General features: G+C 43.5%; 1 protein-coding gene across 1 annotated transcript in view; it reads left to right on the forward strand.

The window, feature by feature from the left end:
* The first annotated feature begins 769 nt into the window (after positions 1-769).
* The window catches only part of LAMA1 (laminin subunit alpha 1), a 197,171-nt gene continuing 173,116 nt past the window's right edge, over positions 770-24,824 (forward strand). Inside the window, exon 1 of the mRNA XM_056521606.1 lies at positions 770-939. Coding sequence (XP_056377581.1) covers positions 879-939 — 61 coding nt within the window. The 5' untranslated portion in view covers positions 770-878. The remainder of the gene's footprint in view (positions 940-24,824) is intronic.

Below are 24,824 nucleotides of genomic sequence, written 5' to 3' on the forward strand. Positions count from 1 at the left end.
CTGGTACAGGTAAAGAGTACAGAACATGTAATATCTCCCTGTACTGTAAGGGGCGCTACCAGGCACCAGTCAGTGCGTACACTTCAGTAATACAGGGGTTTTACCAGCGAATGCCCATTCTGATTGGTCGGTTCTTCCGGTCATTGACACGTTTCACAGATCTGGACTGTCTGTACATTGTATGTTGAGTCTGGTTTCAACTTACGATGGTCCAGAAAAGACCATTGTATGTTGAAACTATTGTATGTTGAGGCCATTGTAAGTTGAGGGATCACTGCATAGATAAAACAGTGTGTCTTTTCATGTTCATATATTTGTGTTATGTTCTCTGGGTTATGAATGCAGAGAATATCATTTTGCACCCTCCTTTTTGAATTTCCCTGTATTTATGACATTACTCTAGTCTATAAGCCCCTAAATGTCCATATACCCAAATAATGAACCAACATCCACAATAAGTAGAGGTTCCTATAGATGCTGGTGGATTACACCAAGTCTCCATAGGAGGGGTGGATATTTCTCTATTTCTGTACTTCTTCATTCTGTATCTCTTGAATCCACAGCTCAGTGTCTGCCTTCCTCTTATTCTTACTATTGCACAGCCTGCAGATCACACAATGGAAATATACACTCATGTAGACACTGAAGCTGCTCTTTTGATCTGTTCACCCCCCCCCTCCCTGTAACTAAATGGTCCATCCCACTGCCCTCTTCTCCCCCCACTGAGGAGGACTTTGGATGGGAGAAGATTGTGAATGAGAAGTAGTAGAGAGCTGCAGAGGCTGCTGCACCAAGATCCAGCTAGATGACAGATAAATAAGTGGGCATCCCCCCTGTCCTTCACCCAACAAGCTGCCAGATCACATTGAGAATCAGACATGCCATGCTGCCTGCTTTTGGTTTTGCTGCTATGTGCTGGGGTCCAGTGCCAGCTAAGAGGTGAGCCCTGCTAATGTGCTTGTACCTGTCCTTGTATGATAGTGACTTTTAACCCCTTCCATAAAGTCCTATAGAAGAATTCTGCGCTGAGTGACTGAGAGATACTGCTGAGTAATGAATGAGAAAAGTTGACTTCATACTGACTACTCTTCCTACAGCTGCATTCCCAGTCACTGCCAGGGGGACAATACTGATCCCTTGTATAGCAGCTCCCTGGGTATTGTACACAGCAGAGATCCACATCCTTCTGCATTGGGTTGGTGTGGGGGAGTAGTAGGCATTCCTCCAGGTGCTACTTCCAGTATTCTTACCAATTATTGTGTTACAAATGTTCATTCTCTGCAACACTGGAAAAGTTACTAGGAAAATGTAGACATTCAGTAATGTGCTGTGCACTGATGACATGTTTATGTGAATGAGAAGATCCGTCCAATATGTATGTCTCTTCATAGCAATATTATTAAATTCACTCAGGATTGTTTGTATATAACTACATAAAAAATAAGCATGCTAGACAATAGAAGGTCTGAAAAAACTTCAAGCACAGTTTGTTTTATGTGTATCTTTTATTGATTGTTCCATTTTGAAATAGCACTTTATCCATCTGTCTATTCATCTCCTATATATCCTATATAATATCTATCTATATTTCTATTTTTCTATCCATCCATCCATCAATCCATCTATCTGTCAATCTATTTCCCCTCTCTCTCTCTCTCTCTCTCTCTCTCTCTCTCTCTCTCTCTCTCTCTCTCTCTCTCTCTATCAATGGAAATGAAATTTATCAACCCATGGAGGTCTGGATATGGAGTCACACTCAAAATCGGAGTGGAAAACCCCACTACAGGCTGATCCAATTTTAATGTAATGTCCTTAAAATAAGTCAAAATGAGGCTCAGTAGTGTTTGTGGCCTCCACATGCCCGTATGACCTCCCTACAATGCCTGAGCATGCTCCTGATGAGGTGACGGATGGTCTTCTGAGGGATCTGCCAACTCCTGGACAGTCTGTGGTGCAATGTGGCGTTAGTGGATGGTGCGAGACATGATATCCCAGATGTGCTCAATTGGATTTAGGTCTGGGGAACGGGCAGGCCAGTCCATAGCATCAATGCCTTCCTCTTGAAGGAACTGCTGACACACTCCAGCCACATGAGGTTTAGCATTGTCTTGCATTAATAGGAACCCAGGGCCAACCGCACCAGCATATGGTCTCACAAGGGGTCTGAGGATCTCATCTCGGTACCTAATGGCAGTCAGGCTACCTCTGGCAAGCACATGGAGGGCTGTGCGTCCCCCCAATGAAATATCACCCCACACCATTACTGACCCACTGCCAAACCGGTTATGCTGGAGGAGGTTGCAGGCAGCAGAACGTTCTCCACGGCGTCTCCAGACTCTGTCATGTCTGTCACATGTGCTCAGTGTGAACCTGCTTTCATCTGTGAAGAGCACAGGGCACCAGTGGCGAATTTGCCAATCTTGGTGTTCTCTGGCAAATGCAAAACTTCTTGCACGGTGTTGGGCTGTAAGCACAACCCACACCTGTGGACATCGGGCCCTCATACCACCCTCATGGAGTCTGTTTCTGACTGTTTGAGGAGACACATGCACATTTGTGGCCTTCTGAAGATCATTTTGCAGGGCTCTGGCAGTGCTCCTCCTTGCACAAAGGCGGATGTAGTGGTCCTGCTGCTAGGTTGTTTCCCTCCTACAGCCTCCTCCATGTCTCCTGATGTACTGGCCTGTCTCCTGGTAGTGCTTCCATGCTCTGGACACTACGCTGACAGACACAGCAGACCTTGCCACAGCTCGCATTCATGTTCCATCCTGGATAAGCTGCACTATCTGAGCCACTTGTTTGGGTTGTAGACTCTGTCTCATGTTACCACTAGAGTGAAAGCACTGCCAGCATTCATAAGTGACCAAAACATCAGCCAGGAAGCATAGGAACTGAAAAGTGGTCTGTGATCACCACTTGCAGAACCACTCCTTTATTGGGGATGTCTTGCTAATTGCCTATAATTTCCACCGGTTGTCTGTTCCATTTGTACAACAGCATGTGAAATTGATTGTCAATCAGTGTTGCTTCCTGAGTGGACAGTGTGATTTCACAGAAGTGTGATTGACTTAGAGTTACATTGTGTTGTTTAAGTGTTCCCTTTATTTTTTTGAGCAGTGTAGTACTTGAGACTTTGGCAGAAAGTTAGACCAGTCTAGGAATTACATTTGGGTATTTAATAAAAACATTTCATGGTCTTTAATAAAAAAAACATCCTGCAATACGTTAGGGGACATTAACTATTTTTATTTCCTGGTGCATGGAATGTATCCAGCCCAGATGGCGGTTTAGAAAGAGATTTCTCCAAAATGTGTCCTGTATCATACTAGCTGATTTGTCCTGTATCATACTGCTTCCCTCCCCCCCCCCCCCCCCCCCCCTTTTATTTCAGCTTCTGGCATAATAATCCTATAATTGCAGATATTTTTTGAGTGATATTGAGCGCTTCTGACCTCCTCATGACACTGTAGACATGTTATCATTCTCCAAATATCTCTGTATGAATGAATCAATGAAGACTTGGGGTCATATATCAATGGGGATGTTTCTTATTTGTGATGCCTGAAATATATACTTTTTACTATGGTGACAATTCTATAGAATACAAATTTTAGAAAAATCAAAAATTTGCATACATTTTGTAGTGAAAGAGGGCCTATATGTCCGCATAATGGGGAGGGTGTAATCCAGTAAACTCTTATGAATGATGCAGTACTTCTCCTGCCCGGGATTACATATCTTCACATCTCTGTGTAAATACATTCACAAATGAATTCACATTGAAGTGCTTTGGATTACCTTTCTATATAGATTATTATCCTTCTGTGGCACCCATACCTGATATTGAGTGTGCAGGACCTTTACATATCTCTACACCAAAAAACTGTCACAAAAAGTAACAACACTCTAAATTTTTGGACGCACGCAAGCCACTATAACTTCCCCCCATCCACACCCAATGCTGCTTGTACTGAAGTCAAATATAGATGTTTCAATGTTGATAAACATAAAAATAAATGTTGTCAAACAACAGTTCTTACTTTAGGCAAAGATCTGTGAAATAATGTGCCTAGTATGTGCATACAACCTTTTTATTGTATGTATGTGAGTGAGTTGTTTCCATTATATGTATCATATCTCTTCAATTTTTGGTTCCCACTGTGGGCAATAAAATTTGAAGAGATACGATACATATAATGGAAACAACACACTCACAACACATATACATATAATGGAAACAACACACACTCACAACACAATTTTGCCTCAATAACATCTGTATAAAAGAACCTTTAAATAACCTGCTAATATGATTTCTTGATCTGCTAAAATCTCTCTTCCACAGATATCTGTAACTTTGGTCTGAAGCACATGTTGGTATCATTTGTTATCACTTTTATATCTGCATCAAACGTTTTACCATTGATGAACAAATAAAAATATACTTCTCTTCCGCCTGCTCTTCGGATGAGATAGCATAGCAAGGAATTATTGCCATAGAGTCAATTTAAAAGTCAGAACCTCTTTTAATGCTCCCTGGCATGTGGCTTCCTAATGTGCTTCCAGGTTTTAGATGTTATCTACCCCCCAGCTGTGGAATGTATCTCTCAGTGATAACAGATTATCTGGGAAGTCCAGTGTATGTTGAGCAGTGTCTGTTTTTGTAGGACTTATAGATGTAATTGAACTGATGATTTTAGTTATCATTTTTCATCTCCTACTTTTACCTACATCATGGAAATGTCTAATGATTCAATACTCTAAGATTTATTTTCTTACATTTGCCTTTCAACTTCTATAAAAAATAACCATTAATGGGATTTATAGCCTAGAGACAGCCAGTCCTGATGGGAACATATCAGGGACAACATTCAGGAACAGTGCTATAATATACTTGACACTTGTGGTTTACAACATTTTATGAATTCCACTAATCTCTTATCTGATTAAACTTCATATGTTTTAATTATGAATCTGGCCGGATGTCCCTCCAGGGTTCAGAAACTTCCTGATGGTGAAAATGTTTTTTTTTTGTCTTGCCTTTCTGTATATAATATATATATATATATATATATATATATATATATATATATATATATAGTTGGTTTGTTAGTTAGAAAATAATCACTGCATTTTTGCTATTAGTAATGTAAACCAGCTGTGGATTAGATAGTCTTTGTTCTCTCTAGGTGATGACTCTTTAAAGAATAGCCTTGGGCTAGATGTTTGGGGGAGGTGTGTACATTTTGTGAATCTCTCTGAGAACCTATTGGCCTTAGAAGCTCATCCTTCCTGGTACATTGCAGGCAGTTAATGGCCCAGTAGCACTTAACAAAGTTAAGAGTTGGAATCACTCAAGCATTCAACGCATTGTGATACTTTGTTGCAAGCTTTATGGGTCTCTTTAGGTCTCTCTGGTTTTGCAAAAAAAAAAATGGCCATCTAAAGACGGGAACATACAACTTATTACGCACAAGTCAAATATTTATTAAGTAATGTATCTGTTTGAATGCTCATTATGAAGGGTCTGCAAACAATACCTTTCACACTTCATTTCCTACTGTGGGATTAGATTTTCACTCCCTTGAAGACCATCTGCACCCTTGAGACACAGTTGAGTGTAAATGAAGTGTAAATATTTCCCAGTTTAAAGGGGTACTCCGGTGGAAAACTTTTTTTTTTTAATCAACTGGTGCCAGAAAGTTAAACAGATTTGTAAATTACTTATATTAAAAAAGCTTAATCCTTCCAGTACTTATTAGCTGCTGAATACTACAGAGGAAATTCTTTTATTTTTGAAACACAGTGCTCTCTGCTGACATCACGAGCACAGTGCTCTCTGCTGACATCTCTGTCCATTTTAGGAACTGTCCAGAGTAGGAGAAAATCCCCATAGCAAACATATACTGCTCTGGACAGTTCCTAAAATGGACAGAGATTTCAGCAGAGAGCACTGTGGTCATGATGTCAGCAGAGAGCTCTGTGTTCCAAAAAGAAAAGCATTTCCTCTGTAGTATTCAGCAGCTAATAAGTACTGGAAGGATTAAGATTTTTTAATAATAATAGTAATTTACAAATCTGTTTAACTTTCTGGCACCAGTTGATTTAAAAAAAAAAAAAGTTTTCCTCCGGAGTACCACTGCATTAGTTCTACAGGTCACCAAGTATCTGTTCCAGGCTGACATTAAGTTTGACTGAGGACCTCATGTAAGGATATTTGTTATGTAAAATAATGACTAAACAGTAACATTCCCACAATTGGGAATCTTAAAGGGGTACTCCGCCCCTAGACATCTTATCCTCTATCCAAAGTATAGGGGATAAGATGTCTGATCGCGGGGTCCTGTGCCTGACATCCGATGCACGGAGCAAACTTCCATGCTGGATGACTGGCGATGCGGGGTGGAGGCTTGTGATTCCACGGTCATGCCCCACTCGTGACATCATGGCCACGCCCCATCAATACAAGTCTGTGGGAGGGGGCGTGACATCCTTCACAACCCCCTCCCATAGACTTGCATTGAGGGTGTGTGGCCATGACGTCACGAGCAGGGCATGACCATGACGAGCCTCCGGTGCTGCACCCGATGCTCTAAACAAATGCTGGTGCAGCAGGGAGATCCTAGGGGTCCCCAGCAGCAGGACCCCAGCGATCAGACATCTAATCCCCTATCCTTTGGATAGGAGATAAGATGTCTAGGGGCTGGGTACCCCTTTAAAACAGCCACATTGACCACTATTTAAACATTAGCTAACACTCTAGATAACATTACTGGTTTTAAGAAAATTATGAGAAATCCTTATTATTTTTTTGTTTCACAAGTATTACTATGCATACAATAGTGGGGTCCTGTGAACATGCAATGAAAACACGAATCGTTACAAGCTATGAAATGAGGTGCACATATGGTAGAAATGAACAAGCTATTTTATGGAGGGTTCCAGGAAAACATGATGTCAGCTAAACAGTCATGCAGATGTTTCAGTCAAATACCAAGGTATCTACCCATCATTGACCCTTTCATGACCCACTGCTACCCTTGGTCAAGGCACTTGTTCAACACTTTCCTTCCAGTTTCTTTTTTAGCATACTTTGTACATTTTGGTAGTCAGTTATACTGTATTAGTGAGACCTTTCATAAACATTAATGCACAACAACCCAAAAAGTTCTTATTCAGATGCAAATTTCTAGAATCATAGCCTATCCAATTACTGCAATCTGTCTAGTTCTGACCTATGAACCCTAGTTGGCATGGAAAATAATTGATAAATATGAAGTAGGTAAATAACAGCCAGAGTAGTAGCCAGTGCCTGTGATTATTCATTGTATGATTTCTTGTGTTATTTTATTATATTTATGGTGTATAGGGAAGGATGACAGGTATATTTTTGGGTGACATGAGCATTATGCCAAACACATTTACTGATTTACTATGAGTGTTGGGATTTTATTAGTGTGGAATGTTGTTTCAGACTTTCCAGGATTCCACTCTATCAATAATTTGATAATAGCAAATCAGGCCCTATAAATTAGTTGTTGATAAACCAAGCCCTAGTTTCTTGGAGCAATGTGTCAACAGAGAGGCTACGGATGCCTACTAAGATCAATGGAAGTAAAAGATAAAATGTAAAAAAAATATCAAACTGGCTCCTGAAATATTCTGACTGGTTTCTAATTGGGACACACAGATCCGGAAAGTATTTTCTTGATAGGAATTTCCAGCCATTTATTCACAGGATTTTGTGTGAATTTAATAGTAAAAAGATCAAGTTGTGAGAACATGGTCCTTTTTCCATCTGACCATGCACCCTTTTCACATTTGACAGGTTTGTAGGTAAAAATTCTGGTGCAGACTCGTTTTTCCGCACAGCCCGACAACAACAGGTCAGTTTGACAGTAGCAAATTAGGCCCCATAAAGTAATTGTTGATAAAACAAGGCTGGGGAAGCCCTAGTTGCTTGGAGCAATGTGCCAACAGATCAATGGAAATAAAAAAAGTCAAACTTGCTCCTGGAATATTCGGACTGGCTTCTAAGATCTACAGTATTATGGTGATCCCTTTAACAATTTAGAACAATGCTTAAGCTTGGGCTCCTATATTGTTGAGTGGATTAGGCAGTGGCTGAGTGACAGACAACAGAGGGTTGTAGTCAATGGAGAATATTCAGAACAAGGTCTTGTTACCAGTGGGACCTCAGGGATCTGTACTGGGATCCAGAACAGAAATGGTAGCTGCAAATATGGTGTGTAGGCATGCATGGGGTAGACATAAGGCTATTCTTTATATAAGATAGAGCCAGGAACTGTTCATAGTGCTTAGAATATATTGGGCAGCTAAGATGGGCCGGATGATTCTTATCTGCCGACAAACTCTATAATTTTTATTTTTTCAGTTTTGAATCTTGAAAATTGACAATACCTTACTGATGATTCTGGAATCTGTGTTTTAAGATTTTTAGCAGCCTTGGTCCATAACAACCCTTCAAAGTAGTTTAGAGCAAAACATAACTTTTGTATTATGGCATGAATTGTTCTCAGGTCTCCAGTTAATGGATGTATACAGTATACGCGCCTTCAGATGAATATTCCTGGGGGGAATTGGTTTGCTGTGCATAGTCACAGCTGAGACATCATTCTCTTTCAAATGAATGGCTGGATGGCCAGTGAAAGTGGATGGAGATAATCCATGAATTTGTTGACTGCTTGTTGCTGTTTGCTTTCACACTTGGGAAGCATCTTTGTTCCGTCCTTCCTCATTGTTTACCATAACTAAACAGCTGCTTCTCTGTAGCATTCCTGCAGCCATGCTGAGACACTGTCAGCAACAGGGCAATTCTCCATAGATTTTACAAGAAAGGACAGTGGAAGGACTGTCCTATAAACTTTGCCTTTCATCCGATGTTAAAGTTAGTGCAATGCTGTGACTTTATGTATTTTCATGCGTTCACTCTTACATGCATACATGGTTTCCCTCTATATATGGTTTACGGGGTCACTAATATTTAAAATAAATACCGTATTTTTCGCCCTATAGGACGCATCGGCATATAAGACGCACGCAATTTTAAAGGTGCAAAATCTAGAAAAAAAAGATTCTGAACCCAACAGTGATCTTCAACCTGCGGTCCTCCAGATGTTGCAAAACTAAAACTCCCAGGGAGTTGCAGTTTTGCAACATCTGGAGGTCCGCAGGTTGAAGACCACTAGTATAGGAGGTAATACTCACGTGTCCCCGCTGCTCCGGACCCATAACCGCTGCCCTGGATGTCGCTCCATTGCTGTCACCGCATCCCCGTGGTGTCCCCGACGCTCCGGAAATCTTCTTCCCCGAGATCCACGCTCTCCGTCACCGTCATCACGTCGCCGTCATCACGTCGCTACGCACGCCGCTCCTATTGGATGACGGTACGGCATGCGCAACGACGTGATGACGTTGAAGGAGAGCGCCGGCCATGCAGGGGATCCCGTCACGGAGCAGACACCGAGGAGGCAGGTAAGGTCCCTCCCGGTGTCCTGTAAGCTGTTCGAGACGCCGCGATTTCACCGCGGCAGTCCCGAACAGCCCGACTGAGCAGCCGGGTTACTGTCACTTTCCCTTCAGACGTGGCAGTCAGCTTTGATCGCCTCGTCTGAAGGGTTAATACACGCTATCTGTGATGTCCTGTACTAGCCACGGGTCCCGGACGTTGATGGCCGCAGGGACCGCCGTGATAGGTGTGTGTATTCGCCGTATAAGATGCATGAACTTTTTCCCCCTTATACGGCGAAAAATACGGTAAATTGGCTCTTTGAGAGTACAGTATTTGTAAATTATATTTGCAAACATCTTCTACAATAACTAGTACAAACATTTTTATATAGCTGATGCTTGCTATTGGTTACTTTCCCTGACATGTGATAAAGAGAATAAATCCAACAATAGGCTTTCCAGGCAGAAAATTTCTCCCGCAAAGTTGTATTTAAAATATTCTGATATTGAGCTCTGAATCTGCTTTTCATTTGTGAAGGGGTTATTGTCCATTTTGATTTTAGAATCGCTTAATATTAAACAGCGCCACTCATGTCCTCAGTTAGTTTTATTAAAGTGAATGGAACCAAGTTGTAATTCCCCACATAACCTGAGGACAGGTGTGGTGCTGTTTTTTGGAAGTAATGACCCCTTTTTTCTATTCTTGGATAACCTCTTTAACTCAAAAAGACCTAACAGACAACTTAGCAAGCCCTTGATGTCAAACCATGTTTCTTACAATAACTGACCTTACATATTGTAGCGGTACAATCTATAACCCTAACTTTGTATGCTAATCAAGTCACTACCAAAAACAGTTTTTTATAGTTTTGTAGACAGGAACATATACCATGAACGACTACTATTTTATGAGTGAGCTGTAAAAGTTTTCTAGAGACATCTCGAACAGTCGTCAAAACGTTTCGTGTGGGAGAAAGGCTGTGCCATGTTTTCTTAGAAACATAAGATGGTTTCCAAAGTAAAAACATGTCAATGACTATTTCTTCTGTAGATTTCACAGCACTTTATAATTCAGTGAACTATTACACTATCAAATGTATATATTCATGGTTATGGTTAAAAAATAAATAAATAAAAATAAACATTTACGTAGCAGGAATAAAAGGAATAGAGGATCTTGTCCAGACGCTTACTGTCTAACTAGATGGGGAGTAACAGGTACAAAGTTCTTATAGTGGGTAGTGTGCTAGCCAGATGTAGTTGAGGGGATCTTAAAGGGTTATCCCAAAATTAAAAAGTATCCCCTATCTTCAAAAAGGGTGATAGGTATCTTTTAAGTGGGGTATGACCGTTGAAACATGGGTCTGTTGTCCCCTGAGTGCACATGCTTGGCTGCCACTTCATTCATCTCTATGAGACTTCAGAAGATAGCCACCTTTGTAAATCCCATAGCATCTATAGGAAAGGAGCAGAGGATGAGCATGCATTACTACTTCATTCACTTGGGGAACAACAGACTCTCATTCTTGTGATCTGGAGGGTCCAGCAGTTGGACCACCACTGATAAGATACCTATTCCCTATATTGGCATAATGCCTTTAAATACTTCTGAACAAGCCATATACCCAGTCAACATTTGTGTAAGTATAAATAAAAGTCTAAGCCTTAACATGGGCAGAAACCTCTTGGATATGTAAATGAGGGTGATCTAGATAGAAAAGAAAAGAAAGCTTAATTTCTTAAATAAAGTACAGGACATATGATATTGAAGTGGCATACTACAGGTGTTGCAGGACGTAAAGCAATCCTACAGGTAGCATGCTCTTTATTCATACAGTAATCTCTTAACCCCTTAAGGACTCAGGGTTTTTCAGTTTTTGCATTTTCTTTTTTCCTCTTTTTTCTCTTTTTTTTAAAATAATAACCCTTTCAATTTTCCACCTAAAAATCCATATTATGGCTTATTTTTTGCATCACCAATTCTACTTTGCAGTGACATTAGTCATTTTACCCAAAAATTCACGGCGAAACGGAATAAAAAATCGTTGTGCGACAAAATCGAAGAAAAAAACGCCATTTTGTAAATTTTTGGGGCTTCTGTTTCTACGCAGTGCATATTTCAGTAAAAATGACATCTTATCATTATTCTGTAGGTCCATACGGTTAAAATGATACCCTACTTATATAGGTTTGATTTTGTCGTACTTCGGAAAAAAAATCAACTACATGCAGGAAAATTTATCCGTTTAAAAATGTCATCTTCTGACCCCTATAACTTTTTTATTTTTCCACGTACAGGGCGTTATGAGGACTAATTTTTGTGCCGTGATCTGAAGTTTTTATTGGTATGATTTTTGTTTTGATTGGACTTTTTGATCACTTTTTATTCATTTTTTAATGGTATAAAAAGTGACCAAAAATAAGCTTTTTTGGACTTTGGAATTTTTGGCGCGTACGCCATTGACCTAGCAGTTTAATTAATGATACCTTTTTATAGTTCGGACATTTATGCACGCGGCGATACCACATATGTTTATTTTTGTTTTTACACTGTTTTATTTTTTTTATGGGAAAAGGGGGGTGATTCAAACTTTTATTAGGGAAGGGGTTAAATGACCTTTATTAACACTTTTTTTTTCAGTGTTATAGGTCCCATAGGGACCTATAACACTGCACACACTGATCTCTCATGCTGATCACTGGCGTTTATTAACACGCCTGTGATCAGTGTTACCGGTGCTTGACTGCTCCTGGATCTCAGGCACGGAGCAGTCATTTGTCGATCGGACACCGAGGAGGCAGGTAAGGGCCCTCCCGGTGTCCGGTCAGTTGTTCGGGATGCCACGATTTCACCGCGGCGGTCCCGAACAGCCCGACTGAGCAGCCGGGTCACTTTCAGTTTCACTTTAGAAGCGGCGGTCAGCTTTAATACCGCACATTGCCGTGATCGGTGATGTGTGGTATTAGCCGTGGGTCCCGGCCGTTGATGAACGCCGAGACCGATGCGATGTGATGAGGGGTCGCAGCGTGACCCCGCTTCATATCGCGGGAGCCGGCGCAGGACGTAAATATACGTCCTGCGTCGTTAAGGGGTTAATGGGGGTACTCCGCTGTCCCAGTATGCCGAACATTTTGTTTTGAACGCTTGGAGTGGGTGGAGGGGGTCGTGATGTCATGGCCACGCCCCTCGTGATGTCACACCACACAGCCTCAATGCAAGTCTATGGGAGGGGGCATGGTGGCCGCTATGCCCCCTCCCATAGACTTGCATTGAGGGGGTGTGGTGTTGTGGTAGCCCTTGGGGGTTGTATGAAAGTTGGGGTGTTGTTTCAGTAGATGAGGGGTTAAGGTTAACCCTATAGTTCGTGATGCCAGGCTGAGGGCTAGTATGCTGAGGTAATTCTCCGGCCTATCGCCGCCCTTCCCAGTAACGATAGGTGCATGCAAAAAATGACTGAAGGTACTTGAACTTGGATAAACTTTACTGAACGGCTTGCGGTACATCCAATGCACAATAACAGTCTCATGCAAACAGTCTCTATATAGTTCAGTGACTGACAGTTTTTTGCGGACCTTGAATAGTAATACAAGTCTCTGAATTTAGGGTAATTTGCGAAGATCCGTCCGGATTTAGCGGTTAGATATGGTCCGGTGATCTTGCAGAGTGCTTAGGGATTGATACATTCACAGTTTAGTAATGAACAGCCATCGCCGCAAGGCTCGGGCCTAACTCACTGATGACAGCAGCGCAGATCCTCCTCCGTCAACAGCCCACGAGGAAAGAGAAATTCTGCTTGCTTGGCAGTCCAGGAACAAGAGAGAGATTAATGGCTGCAGCTCCCTTACATGGGCAGGGGCTGAGCCGTTCTGGATTGGTCCAATCAGCTGTCACTCACTGTTATAAAGCATGGTGGGTGATCACCTGACTTCCTCCCAAAGGCCCTTGAACCATAAACCATAGAGTTTCACCCGATCACATGACCCGCAGGTCCTGCGACACTAACTAGGTAAGTACACTTACTATATAAATATATACATTAAATTTAAATAATTTTAATTACAAAAGGGGTGACAAGGGGCTAACTAAGGATGAGGACCCCACCTACACCTAGGACTCTGACTTTGGGGACCTCACCACAAGGCAACGGATGCAATCCGGTGCCGGGACACCACAATGTGAAGTCACAATGGGTGTGGCCATGATGTCAAGACCCCCACCACCTGCACCCAGCGTTTTTAACAAACACCAGGTGCCGCACAGAGATTGTGGGGGTCACAGCTTCGGGACCCTCTCGATCAGACATCTTATCCCCTGTCCTTTGGATAGGGGATAAGATGTCTAGGGGTGGAGAACCTCTTTAATTCATTATGAGCATTCTTCAAATAAAGCATCTATTAGATCCATCAGGTAACTGGTAAATGTGTGGACCAATTTAGGAAGAAAGCATGTGCCCATTCATAAAGTTACAGCATGTGACCATTCATAAAGTTACAGTTTCTGTAAAGACCCCTGAAAGTCAAGCTGTGTTGTCTGAATCACAGAAATGGCTGCATTACAGAAGTATATAGAAGCATCAGTGCTTAGACTATACGCTACCTATGAGGCATGTAGGACATGGCAAAGTGAAACAGTGTTCAGCTCACCTCTCCCAACTTGGTGCACAGACCCATGCCCGGCCAGGCACAAACCACAGAACGAAGCAAAAACAGGAGGTCCAGCACCTCAAAATATGCAGCTTTTATTGTGAAATCGACACACGCTCTTCCTTGGTGACATCAGTGTCAGTTCAGGTGAGGTGTTAAATACTGCTATTATAAACAGTTTACATATACTGTACATTTCACTTCCATTGTTCATTTTGCAAGACAGAGCGGACAGTCGCCAAACTTTTCTCCTATCACATTGAAAACCACAGGAAGGATTCAAGGAATACTTTGGAGTTTGCGGAGGTTTTAGTGTTCTCAGATGTTCCTGCCGTTAGCTGTTCATAATGGAGATACAAAGCATTTTCAGGGATTTGCAGCTGTTAGCAGTCAGTAGTTCCCCTTTGTTTGAAGCTGTCTAGACAATTCATGAATAAGCCTAGTGTTATCCGAAACATCAAATGATGTGATCTCTCTGTCCTCTCAGCCTGCTTGCTTTTGGTAATTAACCCGGAAACAGTCAACTCAGGCTACAACCTATGGTATATTTATTAAAACAATAGTGTTTATCACTTGTGCTATTACACTTTGTCCTGAACACGGGATATTTTCAGGTCAAAAGATTGGATATCAGAGTAAGATCTAGTTTTCCTTACAAGATGATATGCATGTTCTTTGTAATGATGATAGTAGTGAATATTACTATTATTGCTGTCATTGTTTCCAGTACTCTTCTATATGTCCTGTTGCTGATTTTTATTTATGATAATAGAAGATCAGGTCGACTGAAAACAAATCTATGTGGCAGATTTAGTACACTTATTTTCCAATGGATTCATATACAAAGAATTCAGAAAGGTGTTGTGCACATTTCCAGTGCAGGGGCGCTCAGACTTAAATGTCCTTTGTCTAATGGAATCAACAAATGAATATTTATTTCTAATCATATAACAATAGAACCATGCTGAAGTCAACATGAAAGTAGTTTTTCAAAATGGGGCATTATGTGAGAAAGAGAAATGAATGCACTCACCCGTATGAATGGCTTGCTCGAAGAACTTTATTCTTAAAAAGAAGGAGTAGTGTCACGATTCGGCTGGCTGGAGGTGGATCCTCTGTGCCAGAGAGGGATTGGCGTGGACCGTGTTGGTGGACCGGTTCTAAGTTGCTACTGGTATTCACCAGAGCCCGCCGCAAAGCGGGATGGTCTTGCAGCGGCGGTAGCAACCAGGTCGTATCCACCAGCAACGGCTCAACCTCTCTGACTGCTGAAGATAGGCGCGGTACAAGGGAGTAGACAAGAGCAAGGTTGGACGTAGCAGAAGGTCAGGGCAGGCAGCAAGGATCGTAGTCAGGGGCAACGGCAGGAGGTCTGGAACACAGGCTAGGAACACACAAGGAAACGCTTTCACTGGCACAATGGCAACAAGATCCGGCAAGGGAGTGCAGGGGAAGTGATGTATAAATAGGGAGTGAACAGGTGAACACACTAATTAAGCCTGCTGCGCCAATCAGTGGCGCAGTGGCCCTTTAAATTGCAGAGACCCGGCGCGCGCGCGCCCTAAGGAGCGGGGCCGCGCGCGCCGGGACAACACCGACGGGGAGCGAGTCAGGTACGGGAGCCGGGATGCGCATCGCGAGTGGGCGCCTGAGAATAAGACTTTTGTCTAGGATGTTGTCCTCAGGTTCCCAGGATCTCTCTTCTGGACCACAGCCTTCCCAATCCACCCAAAACATTTTTTTTCCTCTGACCGTCTTGGAGGCCAGAATCTCCTTCACGGAGAAGACGTCAGAAGAACCGGATACAGGAGTGGGAGAAACAAGTTTGGGAGAGAAGCGGTTAATGATGAGTGGTTTAAGGAGAGAGACATGGAAGGCATTGGGAATACGAAGAGAAGGAGGAAGAAGGAGTTTGTAAGAGACAGGGTTGATCTGGCACAAGACTTTGAAAGGACCAAGATAGCGTGGTCCCAGTTTGTAACTGGGGACACGAAAGCGGACATATTTAGTAGAGAGCCATACCTTGTCTCCGGGAGCAAAAATGGGGGGAGTTCTTCTTTTCTTATCGGCAAATCTTAATCTTGTAAAAGAGAATTTTGGGTCTCTTTCCATATGGTGGAAAGATCACGAGTCACTTCATCCACAGCGGGCAAACCAGAGGGCAAGGGAGTAGGGAGGGGGGGAAGAGGGTGACGGCCGTACACCACGAAAAATGGGGACTTAGCAGAAGATTCGGAGACTCTGAAGTTGTATGAGAATTCGGCCCATGGTAGAAGATCTGCCCAGTCATCCTGGCGGGAGGAAACAAAATGCCGTAAATAGTCACCCAGGACCTGATTAATTCTTTCTACTTGCCCATTGGATTGGGGATGATAAGAAGAAGAGAAGTTTAATTTAATCTTGAGCTGTTTACAGAGGGCCCTCCAGAATTTAGACACGAATTGGACGCCTCTATCCGAGACGATATGCGTGGGCAATCCATGAAGGCGAAAAATGTGTACAAAAAATTGCTTTGCCAACTGAGGCGCTGAAGGAAGACCAGGAAGAGGAATAAAATGTGCCATCTTGGAAAATCGATCAACGACCACCCAAACAACTGTGTTGCCACGGGATGAGGGCAAGTCTGTAATAAAGTCCATACCAATCTGTGACCAAGGCTGTTCGGGAACGGGCAGAGGATGAAGGAGGCCAGCAGGCTTCTGGCGAGGAGTCTTATCCCGGGCACAGACAGTACAGGCCCGCACAAAATCAACAACATCCGTCTCCAGAGTCGGCCACCAATAAAAACGAGAGATGAGTTGCAAGGATTTTTTGATGCCCGCATGGCCTGCGAGATGGGAGGAGTGTCCCCATTGGAGAATCCCGAGACGCTGGCGTGGAGAAACGAAGGTCTTCCCTGGAGGAGTTTGCCTGATGGAGGCTGGAGAAGTGGAGATCAGACAGTCCGGAGGAATGATGTGTTGCGGAGAGACCTCTACTTCAGAGGCATCAGAAGAACGAGAGAGGGCATCGGTCCTAATGTTCTTGTCAGCAGGGCGAAAATGAATTTCAAAGTTAAAACGGGCAAAGAACAACGACCACCTGGCCTGGCGAGGGTTCAGTCGTTGGGCAGACTGGAGATAGGAGAGATTCTTGTGATCAGTGTATATGATAACTGGAAATTTTGATCCCTCCAGCAGATGCCTCCATTCCTCAAGCGCCAATTTAATGGCCAGTAGTTCTCGATCCCCGATGGAGTAATTTCTCTCCGCTTGAGAGAAGGTCCTAGAAAAAAAACCACAAGTAACAGCATGCCCGGAAGAATTTTTTTGTAGAAGGACAGCTCCAGCTCCCACTGAGGAGGCATCTACCTCCAATAGGAAGGGTTTAGATGGGTCAGGTCTGGAGAGCACGGGAGCAGAAGAAAAGGCAGACTTGAGATGTTTAAATGCGTCTTCCGCTTGTGGAGACCAGGACTTGGGATTGGCATTTTTCTTGGTTAAAGCCACGATAGGAGCCACAATAGTGGAAAAGTGTGGAATAAATTGTCTGTAATAATTGGCAAACCCCAAAAAACGTTGGATAGCACGGAGTCCGGAGGGGCGTGGCCAATCTAAGATGGCAGAGAGTTTATCTGGGTCCATTTGTAGTGCCTGGCCAGAGACCAAGTATCCTAGGAAAGGAAGAGATTGACATTCAAAGAGACATTTCTCCATTTTGGCATAAAGTTGATTGTCCCGAAGTCTCTGAAGAACCATGCGGACATGCTGGCAGTGTTCTTCTAAGTTGGCAGAAAAAATCTGAATATCGTCCAGATAAACCACAACACAGGAATATAAGAGATCACGAAAAATTTCATTAACAAAGTCTTGGAAGACGGCAGGGGCGTTGCACAGGCCAAAGGGCATGACCAGATACTCAAAGTGTCCATCTCTGGTGTTAAATGCAGTCTTCCATTCGTCCCCCTCCCTGATGCGGATGAGATTATAAGCCCCCCTTAAGTCCAGTTTGGTAAAGATGTGGGCACCTTGTAGGCAATCAAAGAGTTCCGAGATAAGAGGTAAGGGGTAGCGGTTTTTTACCGTGATTTTATTAAGTCCGCGGTAGTCAATGCAAGGGCGTAGGGAGCCATCTTTTTTGGACACAAAAAGAAAATCCAGCTCCGGCAGGAGAGGAGGATTTGCGGATAAAGCCCTTTTTTAAATTTTCCTGGATGTACTCTGACATGGCAAGAGTCTCTGGAGCAGACAGAGGATAGATTCTGCCCCGGGGTGGAGTAGTACCCGGGAGGAGGTCAATAGGACAGTCATAAGGCCTGTGAGGGGGTAAAGTCTCAGCTTGCTTCTTGCAAAAGACGTCAGCATAGTCCATATAAGCCTTAGGAAGACCGGATACAGGGGGAACCACAGGGTCACGGCAGGGAGTACTGGGAACCGGTTTAAGACAGTCCTTGAGACAAGAAGTACCCCAGTTCTTGATTTCTCCTGTGGACCAATCAAGGGTTGGGGAATGGCGTTGAAGCCACGGTAATCCAAGAAGAATTTCAGAAGTGCAGTTGGAGAGGACCAAAAATTCAATTTTTTCGTGATGAGGTCCGATGCACATTAGGAGAGGTTCCGTGCAGTAACGCACGGTACAGTCCAATCTTTCATTGTTAACAGAATTGATGTAGAGGGGTCTGGCGAGACTGGTCACCGGGATGTTGAACCTGTTGATGAGAGAGGCCAAAATAAAATTTCCTGCAGATCCGGAATCCAGGATGGCCATAGCAGAGAAGGAGAAGGTAGAGGAAGATATCCGCACAGGCACAGTAAGGCGTGGAGAAGCAGAGTTGACATCAAAAACTGTCTCACCTTTGTGCGGAATCAGCGGACGTCTTTCCAGGCGGGGAGGACGGATAGGACAATCCTTCAAGAAGTGTTCGGTACTGGCACAGTACAGGCACAGATTCTCCATGCGGCGTCGTGTCCTCTCTTGAGGTGTCAAGCGAGACCGGTCAACTTGCATAGCCTCCACGGCGGGAGGCACAGGAACGGATTGCAGAGGACCAGAGGAGAGAGGAGCCGGGGAGAGAAACCGCCTCGTGCGAACAAAAGTCCATATCCTGGCGGAGCTCCTGACGCCTTTCGGAAAAACGCATGTCAATGCGGGTGGCCAGATGAATAAGTTCATGCAGGTTAGCAGGAATTTCTCGTGAGGCCAGCACATCTTTAATGTTGCTGGATAGGCCTTTTTTAAAGGTCGCGCAGAGGGCCTCATTATTCCAGGATAATTCGGAGGCAAGAGTATGGAATTGGATGGCGTACTTGCCAACAGAAGAATTACCCTGGACCAGGTTCAGCAGGGCAGTCTCAGCAGAAGAGGCTCGGGCAGGTTCCTCAAAGACACTTCGAATCTCCGTGAAGAAGGAGTGTACAGAGGCAGTGACAGGGTCATTGCGGTCCCAGAGCGGTGTGGCCCATGACAGAGCTTTCCCAGACAGAAGGCTGACTACGAAAGCCACCTTAGACCTTTCAGTAGGAAACTGGTCCGACATCATCTCCAAGTGCAGGGAACATTGTGAAAGAAAGCCACGGCAAAACTTAGAGTCCCCATCAAATTTATCCGGCAAGGATAATCGTAGGCCGGAAGCGGCCACTCGCTGCGGAGGGGGTGCAGGAGCTGGCGAAGGAGATTGTTGCTGGAGTTGTGGTAATAGCTGCTGTAGCATCACGGTCAGTTGAGACAGCTGGTGGCCTTGTTGCGCTATCTGTTGCGACTGCTGGGCGACCACCGTGGTGAGGTCGGCGACAACTGGCAGTGGGACTTCAGCGGGATCCATGGCCGGATCTACTGTCACGATTCGGCTGGCTGGAGGTGGATCCTCTGTGCCAGAGAGGGATTGGCGTGGACCGTGTTGGTGGACCGGTTCTAAGTTGCTACTGGTATTCACCAGAGTCCGCCGCAAAGCGGGATGGTCTTGCAGCGGCGGTAGCAACCAGGTCGTATCCACCAGCAACGGCTCAACCTCTCTGACTGCTGAAGATTGGCGCGGTACAAGGGAGTAGACATGAGCAAGGTCGGACGTAGCAGAAGGTCAGGGCAGGCAGCAAGGATCGTAGTCAGGGGCAACGGCAGGAGGTCTGGAACACAGTCTAGGAACACACAAGGAAACGCTTTCACTGGCACAATGGCAACAAGATACGGCAAGGGAGTGCAGGGGAAGTGATGTATAAATAGGGAGTGCACAGGTGAACACACTAATTAAGCCTGCTGCGCCAATCAGTGGCGCAGTGGCCCTTTAAATTGCAGAGACCCGGCGCGCGCGCGCCCTAAGGAGCGGGGCCGCGCGCGCCGGGACAAGACCGACGGGGAGCGAGTCAGGTACGGGAGCCGGGATGCGCATCGCGAGTGGGCGCCTCCCGCATCGCGAATCGCATCCCGGCTGAGAGAGACATTGCAGCGCACCCGGTCAGCAGGTCTGACCGGGGCGCTGCAAATGCGAGGAAGTTGCGAGCGCTCCGGGGAGGAGCGGGGACCCGGAGCGCTCGGCGTAACAAGTAGTACAGCGGGAAGAATCAGAGGAGCGACCTCGTGGCAACAGACTGTTTCTGCGCCCTTCATTGGGCCGCTGGACCAGCATGAGAGTTGGGCCCCCCTGATCAGACACTTATACCCTATCCTGTGCATCAATGGTGGTGCTCCTCAGAGTATCCTTTAACATAGTGTGAACCCAGACTTAGAAGGAAACCACTCTGACTGTTGCAGCTTTTTTTATTCTCCAATGATCAGCTCTAATCTCTAGGGAACCCTCTGTGGCAACACCTTTGAAATTATTCTCTTATCTTTATTGTGTTGGGTTCACCAAGGTGGGAGTTGCTTTCCACATAGACATCCTGCTGTGACACTTCCCTCTATAATATCTTTATGCTGTAGTAGGATAAGTAGATGGCAGTTCTGCTGGTAGATCACCCCCTGAAATTCAGATTTACAGGCAGATATTGCGGTAGGATTTGCTACTATTTTCTACCAGGCAATATACAATGGATAAAATTCACAGCAAAATGTAGAAGAAATTGCCGACAGATATGGCATTCTGATGTTTGAAAATCCATGTAGATATTTTTTACTGCATGTGAATGGGATTATGTAATCTTTTATTTGCTTGCATTGTACTATACTTTTTGCAGATGATAGATGCAAAACGCAACTAATGTGAACTTAGCCTTATTAGGTTTTTAACATTTAATTGGTCACAGTTGCTTCAGCGAATTTTGTAAAAGTTAATTGTACAAGCAAGTATAAGAAGAAGCTTTGTTGTATATCTTACCAGAGAAAAACATTCTTCTTTCCCTTTTTATCAAGCTTTGTTTCTCCAGCCCTGCTTAATTTTCATCTACTCTGAAACAACAGCTCACTGAGAGTTTAGATTACATGCTGTTATTACAAGTTTATGGATAGGGCAGGGGTGAGGAGTTAGATAGGAGGGGAGTCAGTTCAAAGAGCAGAGGCAGACAGAAACACAGAAAGACTGCTAAGAGATTATTGCTAGCAACGAATCTCACCCAGGGCTTGATTCACAGCATGGAAATCTCACTACTGCTCTATGATGCCTTCCATGCTGATGTCGCTTCTGAGGGTATTCACTACAGATATGGGGGACCAGGATCCTCTATTCCGTGTGTGCTCAGTGTATGGGAGGATTCATAGAGGCTGGGTACTATCCATTAGATCAGCGACAGCTGAAAATAGGACATTTTGTAAAAAATTTTATATACAAAGTTATATAATGACCAGAAATGGTGCTGCTTTTCACGCACACATGTGATAGATTATTCTGAGAAGTTACCTGAAATGAAAAGTACACTTTAAATAGCAATTTTATTCTTTTTATTAATTATTACATGTTGTTACATATTCTTAAAAGTGGATAAGACTCTCAGGAAGGTAGGGACCTATGTTTGGATATGAAAAGTAAGTAATGCTTTTGGGAAATCTATAAGCAAACAAAATTGTTATGTCACCACAATATATGTTTCATTATGTTTAGACCTAAAGTCTGTTTACATATTTGTGGTGCACTTAAAATGTTTAGTCTTTCTCCAAATATTTGGGTGATAATATCCACTGTTTAGTCTTACAACCCCTATGCATTTTTAGACAGTTTCTAAAAGATAAAGATCCTGTCATCCAAAGAATAAAACTCTGGTTTAAATAGAAATAAAATTACAGCCTGTTAGGGGTGTAAATAATTACATTACCTATACTTAACCCCTTAAGGACTGAGCCCTTTTTCACCTTAAGGACTCGGCCATTTTTTGCAAATCTGACCACTGTCACTTTAAACATTAATAACTCTGGAATGCTTTTAGTTATCAATCTGATTCCGAGATTGTTTTTTCGTGACATATTCTACTTTAACGTAGTGGTAAAATTTTTTGGGAACTTGCATCCTTTCTTGGTGAAAAATCCCAAAATTTGATGAAAAATTTGAAAATTTTGCATTTTTCTAACTTTGAAGCTCTCTGCTTGTAAGGAAAATGGATATTCAAAATAATTTTTTTTTTAATTCACATATACAATATGTCTACTTTATATTTGCATCATAAAATTGGTGAGTTTTTACTTTTGGAAGACACCAGAGGGCTTCAAAGTTCCACAGCAATTTTCCAATTTTTCACAAAATTTTGAAACTCGCTTTTTTTCAGGGACCAGTTCAGGTTTGAAGTGGATTTGAAGGGTCTTCATATTAGAAATACCCCATAAATGACCCCATTATAAAAACTGCACCCCCGATAGTATTCAAAATGACATTCAGTAAGCGTTTTAACCCTTTGCGGGTTTCACAGGAATAGCAGCAAAGTGAAGGAGAAAATACACAATCTTCATTTTTTACACTCGCATGTTCTTGTAGACCCAATTTTTGAATTTTTGCAAGGGGTAAAAAGGAGAAAAATTTTACTTGTATTTGAAACCCAATTTCTCTCGAGTAAGCACATACCTCATATGTCTATGTTAATTGTTCGGCGGGCGCAGTAGAGGGCTCAGAAGGGAAGGAGCGTCAAATGGTTTTTGGGGGGCATGTCACCTTTAGGAATCCCCTATGGTGCCAGAACTGCAAAAAACCCCACATGGCATACCATTTTGGAAACTAGGCCCCTCGGGGAACGTAACAAGGGGTAATGTGAACCTTAATACCCCACAGGTGATTCACGACTTTTGCATATGTAAAAAAAAAGAAAATTTTTTTTACCTAAAATGCTTGGTTTCCCTAAAGTTTTACATTTTTAAAAAGGGTAATAGCAGAAAATACCCCCCAAAATTTGAAGCCCAATTTCTCCCGATTCAGAAAACACCCCATATGGGGGTGAAAAGTGCTCTGCTGGCGCACTACAGGTCTCAGAAGAGAAGGAGTCACATTTGGCTTTTTTGAAGGAAATTTTGCTCTGGGGGCATGCCGCATTTAGGAAGCCCCTATGGTGCCAGGACAGCAAAAAAAAAAACACATGGCATACCATTTTGGAAACTAGACCCCTCGGGGAACGTAACAAGGGGTAAAGTGAACCTTAATACCCCACAGGGGTTTCACGACTTTTGCATATGTAAAAAAAAATAAAAAAATGTACCTAAAATGCTTGGTTTCCCAAAAAATTTACATTTATACAAAGGGTTAAAGCAGAAAATACCCCCCAAAATTTGAAGCCCAATTTCTCCCGATTCAGAAAACACCCCAAATGGGGGTGAAAAGTGCTCTGTTGGCGCACTACAGGTCTCAGAAGAGAAGGAGTCACATTTGGCTTTTTGAAAGCAAATTTTGCTCTGGGGGCATGCCGCATTTAGGAAGCCCCTATGGTGCCAGGACCGCAAAAAAAAAACACATGGCATACCATTTTGGAAACTAGAGCCCTCGGGGAATGTAACAAGGGGTTAAGTGAACCTTAATACCCCACAGGCGTTTCACGACTATTGCATATGTAAAAAAAATAAAAAAATTTTATACCTAAAATGCTTCTTTTCCCAAAAACTTTACATTTTTAAAAAGGGTAAAAGCAGAAAATACCCCCCAAAATTTGAAGCCCAATTTCTCGCGAGTACGGCGATACCCCATATGTGACCCTTAACTGTTGCCTTGAAATACGACAGGGCTCCAAAGTGAGAGCGCCATGCGCATTTGAGGCCTAAATTAGGGATCGCATAGGGGTGGACATAGGGGTATTCTACGCCAGTGATTCCCAAACAGGGTGCCTCCAGCTGTTGCAAAACTCCCAGCATGCCTGGACAGTCAACGGCTGTCCGACAATACTGGGAGTTGTTGTTTTGCAACAGCTGGAGGCTCCGTTTTGGAAACCGTGGCGTACCAGACGTTTTTCATTTTTATTGGGGAGGGGAGGGGGGCTGTGTAGGGGTATGTGTATATGTAGTGTTTTTTACTTTTTATTTTATTTTTTGTGTTAGTGTTGTGTAGTGTTTTTAGGGTACAGTCACACGGGCGGGGGTTCACAGTAGTTTCTCGCTGGCAGTTTGAGCTGTTGCAGAAAATTTGCTGCAGCTCAAACTTGCAGCCCGATACTTACTGTAAGCCTCCGCCCATGTGAGTGTACCCTGTACGTTCACATTGGGGGGGACATCCAGCTGTTGCATAACTACAACTCCCAGCATGCGCTGACAGACTGTACATGCTGAGAGTTTTAGTTTTGCAACAGCTGTAGGCACACTGGTTATGTATCACGGAGTTTGTGACCTTACTCAGT

This window comes from Hyla sarda, chromosome 5 (assembly GCF_029499605.1).
Source record: "Hyla sarda isolate aHylSar1 chromosome 5, aHylSar1.hap1, whole genome shotgun sequence".
In the NCBI taxonomy this organism is placed as follows: domain Eukaryota; kingdom Metazoa; phylum Chordata; class Amphibia; order Anura; family Hylidae; genus Hyla; species Hyla sarda.